The sequence below is a fragment of the Pseudonaja textilis genome, chromosome 14 (assembly GCF_049901715.1).
Source record: "Pseudonaja textilis isolate UNSWEBS1 chromosome 14, rPseTex1.2, whole genome shotgun sequence".
Lineage (NCBI taxonomy): Eukaryota > Metazoa > Chordata > Lepidosauria > Squamata > Elapidae > Pseudonaja > Pseudonaja textilis.
This window is the reverse complement of record NC_142003.1, coordinates 12,084,484-12,094,299: the sequence shown is the minus strand read 5'-3', so window position 1 is coordinate 12,094,299 and position 9,816 is coordinate 12,084,484. Positions and strand designations below refer to the sequence as shown.

At 56.6% G+C, this 9,816-nt stretch overlaps 2 protein-coding genes across 3 annotated transcripts; one reads left to right on the top strand and one right to left on the bottom strand.

The window, feature by feature from the left end:
• The first annotated feature begins 396 nt into the window (after positions 1–396).
• On the top strand, positions 397–6,125 carry KDM8 (lysine demethylase 8 (putative)). 2 transcript variants are annotated; one of them, XR_015739541.1, is made up of 8 exons: positions 397–874; positions 945–1,126; positions 1,248–1,380; positions 1,619–1,660; positions 2,093–2,242; positions 2,651–2,743; positions 2,953–3,169; positions 5,065–6,125. XR_015739541.1 is itself a non-coding variant. In XM_087912570.1 (8 exons), the coding sequence occupies exons 1-7, from the start codon at positions 419–421 to the stop codon at positions 3,115–3,117; spliced, it is 1,221 nt and encodes a 406-aa protein (XP_087768696.1). In that variant the 5' UTR covers positions 397–418; the 3' UTR covers positions 3,118–3,163; positions 5,065–6,125. The 2 variants fall into 2 exon arrangements, 1 of the variants encoding a protein (XP_087768696.1); XM_087912570.1 differs by having other exon boundaries at positions 2,953–3,163.
• NSMCE1 (NSE1 component of SMC5/6 complex) lies at positions 3,282–8,863 on the bottom strand. Its single transcript, XM_026704046.2, has 7 exons — positions 8,593–8,863; positions 8,263–8,384; positions 8,005–8,082; positions 5,338–5,484; positions 5,109–5,225; positions 4,251–4,371; positions 3,282–3,917 (listed from the first exon to the last, which is right to left on the bottom strand). Exons 1-7 carry the CDS (start codon positions 8,708–8,710, stop codon positions 3,832–3,834), a joined length of 789 nt encoding a protein of 262 aa, XP_026559831.1. The 5' UTR covers positions 8,711–8,863; the 3' UTR covers positions 3,282–3,831.
• Positions 8,864–9,816: the final 953 nt, after the last annotated feature.

Here is a 9,816-nt window from a genome sequence, read left to right as displayed (position 1 = left end):
GCCCAGAATTCCCCGACCGGCAACAGCTGAATTCTGGGCGTTGAAGTCCGCAACGTCTTCAAAGTAGCCCAGGCCGAGAAAAGCGGGGCGTGCTGCCCGACAGAAGCGCCCCGAGAGGCTCAACCGGGAGCTTCGGGGGTGGGAGGGGCACCGGCTACGCTCGCCCACAAGGGGGCGGGGCTTGGACCTGCAGCTCGCCCACAGCTCCTCCCCATCCGGGCTCAGCCCCGCCCACACAGCGCCTCAGAAGCGGCAGCTCGGCCAGCCCGCCCCTGGCGTCTTACAGGGTGAACGCCGTGCACGAGTAGCCGGGGAGGGGGAGTAGGAGCCAGCGTCTGCGCAGGCGCAGATCTCCCGCGGCGCCTCGGAGTGACGCGTGTTGGGCGCCGCTCCGGCCGGGCTGACGGCGGGGGGCGGCATGAGCGAGGAGGGGGCGGCCTGGGCGGCGATGGAGCCGGCGGAGGTGCTGCGGGCCGCGCGGGCCGGGCCGGGCCTGGGCGCGGGCGAGGTGGGGGCGGGCGCGGCGGCGCTGCTGAGCGAGGCGGCGGCGCTGCTGGGCCAGGCCGAGGCGCCGGGCGGGTGGCCGGCGGCGGCGCGGGAGGCCTGCCTGCGGGCGGCCGAGCGGCTGGGCGACTGGGCGTGGGAGCGGCTGCAGGAGGGCCCGTGGCACCGGGTGGGCCGCGCCTGGCGCCGCCTCTTCGCCCACGCCTGCCTGCTGCGGGCGCTCTGCCTGTGCCGGGCGCGGGGGCCCTGCGCCGAAGCCCTGCGCGCCTGCGACCTGGGGCTGCTGCTGGGCACGCCCGGCCCCGAGCTGGCCCGCCTGGCCGCGCTGCTGCAGCGCCTGCTGCCCGCCCCGGAGGGCCCGCCCGGCAAGGTAGGACGGCGGGAGGGGAGGGGGCCGCGGGGGAGTGGAGTCGCCCTCTGACCCCTTCCCTCCCCCGCAGAAGCCGCGCACGGAACGACCCCCGGCCCGGGAGGAGGAGGAGGAGGAGGCGGCGGCGCGGGTGCCGGTGTCCCGGGCGCGGCGCCCGTCCCTGCAGCGCTTCCGCGAGCGCTTCCTGCTGCCCGGGGCGCCGCTGGTGCTGGAGGGCGTCGTGGACCACTGGCCCTGCCTGCGTAAGTGGAGGTGAGGCTCCCTCCGCCTCCCGAAGGCGATCGATCCGTGGCGGGGGAAGAGCCGCCGCGGGGCTGAAGGAAGCGGCGGGCGGAGTCTGGCCCTCAGCCTTGGCCTTCTCCTCTGCCCGCAGCGTGGATTACCTGCTTCAGTTGGCCGGCAACCGCACCGTCCCGGTGGAGCTGGGCGCTCGCTACACCGACCAGGATTGGTCCCAAAACCTCATGACGGTCGCGGAGTTCGTCGGCCGCTTCGTCAAGCAGGAGGTCCGAGCTCTTCCTTCATCGAAGCCCCCGACGGACTGGCTGGGGGCGCCTCCTCTCTGGTCAAAAGCAGCGGGGCTCCCTTGCAGGAGACCCAGAGAGCGCCCTCTTCGGGGAAGTGGGGGAGGGCAGGGCCTGCGGTCTGGGTCAGCCTTTACAGGGGCAAATGGGGAGGGCGGGGGCGGTTTTGCCTCCTTGGCTGCTCTGCTGACTCTCTTCTGCCCTTTCCTTTCCATGCCAGAATCCCAATGGATACCTTGCTCAGCACCAGCTTTTTGAACAGGTAAATGCAGAAATTACTGTGCATCCCAGAAAATGGATGTGTGTCTCTCTTCGCCCTGAATCATGCCCCAAAGTGTGTTCTCAGGGGCAAAAGGACTTGTGCCCCCTCCAGTTGCCCTTCACACAGAGAGATCTCTCAAGGAAAAAAAGTTGTCAGAAGCCTAATCCTCCCCCACCCCTATTTATTTATTTATTTATTTATGCAAAATTCTGTGGCTGCCCACCTGAGTCTCAGTGACTCTGGGCCGTTTACAACAAGGGTGAAAGCCCAATGCAAAAACCATAAACTGTCACTCTCTTGGCATAACAATCAGAGAAGCCGCTTGATGGGCTCCATCTCACTTGGGGCCCCTGGCCGCCTAAGCATTTTAATGGGAAGGTACCTACAGATCATGTTCTCTCTTGACTTTTACTTCTGATGGGGTATCACCAGATCCCAGAGCTGAAGGAGGACATTGGCATCCCGGACTATTGTTGCCTGGGCAAAAATGATGAAGAGGAGATCACCATCAATGCCTGGTTTGGCCCATCAGGGACCATCTCACCTCTTCACCAGGATCCACAACAAAATTTCTTGGTCCAGGTTTGTTTACATCCTTCAGAAGTTTTTGCCAGGGCAGAAACAATGCCGACCCCCTGTCGTTCTTCACATAATATTTCAGCTTGCTCTGGACCATCATCTTAATCCAGCTTCTGGCATCACCAAACTTCTGGCAGCACCACTGTTTCAATTGAACCAAATTATTGATGGGGCACTAGAGCTATTTGCTGGGTGTTCCAAGTACCTTCCTAGCAGGCTGCTAACTTCACCCTGTGAATTAGTAGAAAAAGGGGACACTGCCTGTGGCTTACTAACTCTCAGAGCACGAAGAAACCGTGCCATCTCTGCATGGGCCTAGCCTGGAACATTTGAAAGATAAGGGCAGGTAGATGATGGAAGTACTTCTCCCCATCATGACAGGCAATTAACTTTTCATGTTCCCATTTTCAGGTGATGGGACGCAAATATATCCGTCTGTTCTCTCCTGACCAGTCTGAAAAACTGTATCCACACGAAGGCCACCTTCTTCACAACACCAGCCAGGTGGGCGACACCTGCGACTCATGAAACAATGGCTGCTATTTGCTCACTGCCACTATTTGCCCACTGCAATTTTTAAAGCTGGCTGCCCAAAAAGGCTTGCCATAGGCATGTCGGGACAAAGCCATTTCTTCCCCATCTTCTGGGGATGCAGGGATGGTACTCTTGAGCTTCTTGAAGTGTTTAGTCTCAAAGGGGCATTTCTTTTGCAGGTTGATGTGGAAGACCCTGACTTCGTGAAGTTTCCTAAGTTCAAGGAAGCAGCATTTCAAGACTGTATCTTGAGCCCTGGAGAGGTCCTGTTTATCCCGGCCAGTTACTGGCATTACGTTCGAGCCCTGGACACCAGCTTCTCCGTTAGCTTCTGGTGGTCCTAGTTTATGCTGAGAACAGAACAGCCACATCCAGAGGAGCCAAGAATAGGTACAGGTACAGAATGATCCAGGAAAAGCACACCCACCCAAAGATGCAGTAAGCAGAATAATCCTGTCTTCTAGATCCTGCTACTTCCACATGCACTAGAATAACATACTTTGCGATATTCAGTCCCAAGTTTATTTTGTCAGTAGAAAATACGTCACTCACAGCTACCAACATTAAGGCTTAAGCAAATCATCCTGCCGAGTCCCAAAGTGCTCCATAGGCAGCAAACAAGCTCTTGGGTGAAGTATTAAAATTCCCTAATGGATCTACCACCCACTCAAGTCCCACCAGCTCAGAGGAGGAGTAATGCCAACAGCAAAATGTCTTTAGGGATTGAAGAGGCAGGGATGTCCCACTGGGTGAGTGGAGTAAGTGCTCAGACCTGTCCTGTTGCGCCAAGTGAGATATAACCCCGTCTACAGCGATGATTCCCCTTATAAAGGAGAAGCGTTGAGGACAGTGCTCCCTAGGCAGCAAACAAGAGGCAGGCCAACTGCCCAACCACAATCAAAGCAAAAAGGAAGGCAAAATGGCTGCCCTTGCAGTTTCAGCTTTTAACCACCGCACAGCCCCACTTTGTCCAGGTGCGCCCAGAGAAAGAACCTGCTCCTCCGTGTCGTCCAAGAGGTCAGAGGCTGTTGGTGCTGCTGCTACTGCTGGTGCTGCTGCTACTGCTGGTGCCTGGAGCCTGTCCTGGAGGCTTTCCTGCTCTCTCTCCTGGCGCTTGAGGGCAACTGGCTGGGAGGATGGAGGTCTGCATTGCAAAGGAGAAAGGAGAAAGGATGAGCTGAAGGAGGAAGGGGAGCCAGAATGGTGTTGGCTCACATCCCAAGAGCCAGCACTTTTATGGTGAAAGCAGAACACCCCGACTCATGCAAAGGCTTTGGCTCTGATCCTGTTTTCATTTGGTCCTCCCCTCTATTTGAACGAGGCTGCATTTTCCAGCACAAAGCGATGCCTCGCAATCTTACAAAATGAAAGAAAGGCCAAATCGCCCTTATTGATGAGGTACTGTGGTCAGGTCGCCCTCACCTCCCTGGGAAAAACAGATATTCCACAGACAGGCATGCCACCCTCAGGTTTTTACCTGGAATTTGGTGAGGCCAAAACTGCTTGCAGTGAGGGCAACGGGGCTCTGGTTGTGCTTGGAAGTACTTGGAAAGGCAAGAGCAATGGAGCACAATTCCACAGTCCTCACACACTTGACTCTGAAATGGAAGCAGTCGCGTTGAGTCACACGTACAGATCAAGGAGATACCAGGCCTCTGAGCAGATAATTTTGCCTCTTCAGGAACGCGAGAGGTTTTGATGGGTTGGGTCGAAATGTTGCTGCCAGAATCTTTGAAGGCCCTCGTCGCCTCCCTCCAAGGGAAGCAAGCGGGGAGCATCTTTCCATGAACCCACTTGACCAGCCTTGTCCTCTATTCTGTCACCACCAGCTGCTCTAGAGGAGTCCAGGAAATGCATTTGGTGGTTCGTAATTGTGGCTCAGGCCTCCAGAACAGAATCTTGCACCCTCCCTACAAAAAACTGCCCAGCCACTGCCGGGGAGCCTTCGCTGTGCTCGGAGCCCTGCTTCCAAAGAGGCCAAACCCCTGGAGCAAGGAGACGCCCTTTTCTGCCTTAAGTCCAAGGAAAACTTGCTAAATGGGCAGGAATTCAGCCAAGAGGCTGACCAGCTTCATGTGGAGGGTTTGGGGGGCTTCTTGAACTTTGGCCCATCACCTGCTTACAGTTGGGAACTGCAGGGCAGCAACTGCTAAATTAGTCTGTGGTAGCCAAACATCAGGAGGCTGGTAGCTCATTTTTTCACTAACAGATTTTATTACATTAGGTAGGACTGAGCTGCAGCTGATGTTAGTTCACCATTAATTACCAAACTATGACTGATTTTTTTACAGGTGATCCATGTCTTGCATCTGCCATAAGATGGGCTGGTAGTTACCTGAACAGAAAGGCTGTGGCAGATGTGGCATTTCCGGGCAGACTCCGGGTAATGGCGGAAGATGTACTGTTCCAGCTCAAGGATGCTGCGGATGTGCAGGGTGTATTCCCCTTCTTTCTGTAAAACACACCAACAAGCTGTCAATCCTCCTTGGCGCCCATCAGCCCCTCCTCTCTCCTGTGCAGGAGGTGGTGTGATGTGCTCCTCACCTCTGAGGCCTTAGCCTTACCTCACACAGCCACTTCTTCTGCACCAGCTGTTGAAGCACTTGCTCCACCTCCATTTTCTTCATTTTCTTTGGCTTCAACTGGTCGGCCAAGTTCAAGATCTCGGTGGACGATGCAAAGCCGTTCCCGGACATCAGGATCAGGTCCAGCTGTAAAAATAAAGGACCGAAACTCTTTCCCCGGACAGACACAGGGTGCCGCATCTTAGGCACACACACACACACACACACACACACCCAGAGTTTCCAATCAGGGATGGTGTGACTTGATGTTTGCCCCAACAGGACCGGACCCAAGGGGCAGAACGCATGTATTAGACTATCATCCGCTAGAACTTAATAAATGTGGTTTTCCTGGAATAGATAAACATGGCTACAGCCCTGGAGAGATTTGTATTGTATTTTTGTTTTTAACTCTACAGACCATTTTACACATCACACATGGGCCAAAAAAGAAGAGAATAAATAGCTGTAACCTAAAATTAGTGACATGCTTCAAGAAAAAGCTTGGACAACTGAATGCAAGACGACATCCTGCGGAGGCACCTCTGCTGCATCGGTCCATTCCAGGAAAGTTTTCGTGACTGGCCATCTCATTGGGAGTATTCCAACGAAAGAGAATCTCTCTAGCTCAGAGTAACTCTGGGTCCTTGGTGCTCTTTGAGATGGATTGTTTGCAGACGTTTCCTTACCCGAGTAGGAAACCTCATCAGTGCAATCAACCACCTATGCTTCCATCCCCCTACCACCACAACTGATGAAGCTTCTTGGACGAGAAGCAAAACATTTTCCTCAAGGAAAAAACAGTCCAGTTGCATTTTTGAAAAAGCACCTTTGAGACAACTATGACCTGGATCAATGGTTGCCAACCAGTGGGCCAGGGACCACTGGTGGTCCGTGAGAAAATTTTGGTGGTCCGCAGAGAAACATCATCCCCACAGCACCTCCCCAAAGTAATTAATCCAGGCTGCGCGGGAACACGAGGCTTGCGTCACTTGCCTTGTGAACAACACAAGGTAGTGAGGAGAGGAGGGTAAGGGTGGAGGGGGGAACTTGCCCCACAGGCCCCATGTGCCTCGCCTGGCCACCGGGCTGCTGCTTTCCATTTCTTTCTTCAGCTTTTGTGCAAGGAAAGCAGCCAAAGTCTTTCTTTCTCTCCCCCAAAATCCGCCAGAAATGAGTCTTTGGGACCCTGCAAGGCCTCCTGCTCCAAGAGGCTGCGCCGGCAAAGACTCATTCCTGGCGGAGTTTGGGGGAGAGAAAGAAAGACTTCTGCTGCTTTCCTTGCATGAAGCCAAAAGTCTCTATCTCTCTCCCCCTGAGAATGGAGCTGGAGACGGGATCCTACGATCCCAAACAAAGAACGATCGATCAGTAGGAAAATGGGGTGGGAATTTTCCTGCAGACTTTTTGGGGGATTTTCCCAGGGTGTCTAGTCTGCAGGATTTAAAATTATGAGTTTGGCGATATCTGAGGTCCAAAAGGTTGGTTGACCTAGGTGACTGAGAATCTGCATAGACATCATCAGTGCAACCAACAACCAAGCTCAGAGACCACCCAGGAGCCCTCATAAGGATTATTTAGAACATACTCAGGCTACTTCACAGCACAAAATACTAGAGAGTTGCTAAAACTTAACAAGGCAGTAATTGTTCCTCTACTTGCTCTCCCAAAGAATTCTCCTTAGCAGAATTAATGGGGAGGAAGCAAACAGCACATCCTGGTTGGGGTGTGTGTGTGTGTGTGTGCGCTTCTATCCAGACTATTTCATAAAATCCTTCCCATGAACAGTCACATAGTGGGGGTTTTAAGTCCGGCCCCAGGGTAAACTCTAAAATGTAACCATTCAACAAATGGGGTTACTGTGGTGTCCAGAATTTACCTGCTAACTCTTAACTTAGCAGAATCCCTCTACTTTCATCAGTAGCTTCAATTCAAATCAATCACTGTTTCATGCTCAAAGTGCCACAAATTATATGTTTCTACTGCCTCTGCCATGAACCAATGCTGACCACCGTCGCCTGGCAGATGGAGCAGGACAGGAGTCCTCACAAGGACATGGCAAAGATCCCGGGTGTCTTTCTCTGTTGCATGTCAAACCAAGCTCTGAAGGCTATTTTGCCCAGAGTTGGGAAGAGGCCCGATCTGTATCAATTGCTGGACAGACTGCGGCAAGGTGAGCCCCAGAGGAGCGCTCTGCAATAGCAGTAGCACTTATATACCGCCTTCACAGTGCTTTCCAGCCCTCTAAGCAGCTTACAGAGTCAGCCTCTTGCCCCCAACAACCTGGGTCCTCGTTTGACCCACCTCGGAAGGATGGAAGGCAGAGTCAACCTGGAGCTGGTCAGGATTGAATTGCTGGCAGCCAGCAGGCAGCAGAAGTAGCCTGCAGTATTGCACTCTAACCACTGTACAACCTCGGCTCTATATAACGCTTCATAGTGCTTTTACAGCCCTCTCTAAGCGGTTTACAGAGTCAGCCTCTTGCCCCCACAATAATCTGGGTCCTCGTTTGACCCACCTCGGAAGGATGGAAGGCTGAGTCAACCTTGAGCCAGTCAGGATAGAACCGCTGGCTGTGAGCAGAGTTAGCTCATTTCCCCTCGTGCTTCTCCTGAGCAACCCGACAGCAGCCGCGGGCATTCGGTCCAGGGCAGTAGCCATACTTACCGTCTTCTTGAACAGCTCCAGCTCATTTTCAGAGAAGTCGCTGGCCATTTTGGTGATGTCGGTTTCTGCCAGGTTCACCTGGGATCGGAAGGAATGGGGGGGGGGGGATGAAAGGCGGTTGGGGGTCAGAGCTGCGGGGCCTCTGGGCAGGGAAGCCCCCCCTTCGGTTCAGGGGTCACGATCCATGAGGGGGGAGCTTTAAACACCCCCCCAGCCCTGACCTCTCCCGAAGGGGCGCCTCCTCCTCCTCCTCCTCACCAGGGCCAAGTAGGTCCCCCCGGTGTCCTCCGCCGAGCCCTTCCGGATCTCCATGGAGAGCGGCTGCAGCTGCGCGTTCAGGGCGGCCAGGAAGTCGTCCAGCTGCTCGCCGGCGCCGGGGGCTGCGGAAGGGGGGGCGCAAGGGGGGGGAAGGGAGCGTCAGGCAGCCCTCGAGCCCCCCCCCCCCAGCCTCCGGGGGAGCCCCGGGCGGGCGGGGCGGCAGAGACCCCCCCGCAGCGCTCGCCGGGCCCTCTCCGGGCAGCCCGCGCCGCCCCAGCCGGCCCTTCCCTCCCGCGGCCTCCCCCGAGCGGCCCTCCGGCGCCCACTGACCCGGGTGCCGCTGGCAGCACAGCCGGCGCAGCCGCTCCGCCTCGGCCGCCTCCACCACCCCGCGGGCCAGCAGCGCCTGCAGGAAGCGCCGGTGCGCGTCGGTCAGCACGTCGGCCATGGCGGGAGGGGAGGGGGCGGGGCTCCCGCGCGCGCCCTTCCCGGGGCGGGGCTGCTGGCTAGCGCGCCTCCTCCTCCGGTCTCCGCATCGCCCTCTGGCGGGCGGGCGGGCGGGCGGAGGCCTTCCGTTTTCTGGCGGGTGCTGAACCGGCGCCTCGGTGTGGGCCATGGCGGGGCGGGGGGTCGGCGGGGAGGAGGAGCGCGGATGACCCGACGGCTCGCCCGAAACCCCGGCGGCCGCCTTTAGTTCCGCGCGGGGAGGTTCCGTCGGCTGGCACGGAAAGCAGAGCCCCCCCACCCCGGGCGTGACTGCATGAAGCGGCCGAGCCCGCGCGGGGCCCCAGAGCTTTGGAGGGGCCGAAGGAAAGGGCCGCTCCGGGAGGCCTCTGGAAGCGCCGGCTCGACGGTTTGGGAGCCCCACTGGCATCGGTGGCCCCTCCGGCCGTGCCCCGGGCTGGGCACCGGTGGAGGGTCTTGCCCTTCTGCCCCCACTGCAATTGTATGTTCACCTCGCCCTTTTTATATCCAACTCAGGACGGTGAACAAACAGAACATAGAACCTTAGGGTTGGAGGGGACCTCAGAGGTCTTCTAGTCCAACCTTCTGCTCAAGGCAGGAGCCTTATGCCCAGCGGTGGGATTCAACATTTTTTTTCCTACCAGTTCAGTGGGCGGGGCTTGGTGGGCGTGGCAGGGGAAGGATACTGTAAAATCCCCCTTCCCTCCCCACCCCACTGACCTGCTTTCCAGCTCCCTTCTCCTGTGCAGGGCAACCAAAGAACAGCCAGCCAATGAGCTGGGACTCAGTGGGAGGCAGAGAAGAGATGGGGGTAGGACCAGCCAGAGGTGGGATTTGCCAGTTCTCCAAACGACTCAACATTTCCGCTCCCAGTTTTCCAGAACTGGTCAGAACCGGCTGAATACCATCTCTGCTTATGCCACCCCACTTATCTTTCTCTTCCATAAACTAGACATAAACAATTCCTGCAAGCATTCATTATACAATTTAGCATCCACCCCCTAGTCATTGTTGCTCCCATCTGCTCTCTTTCCAGAGTCTCAGCATCTTGTTTGTATCGTGGTGGCCAAAACTGGCTGCAGTACTCCA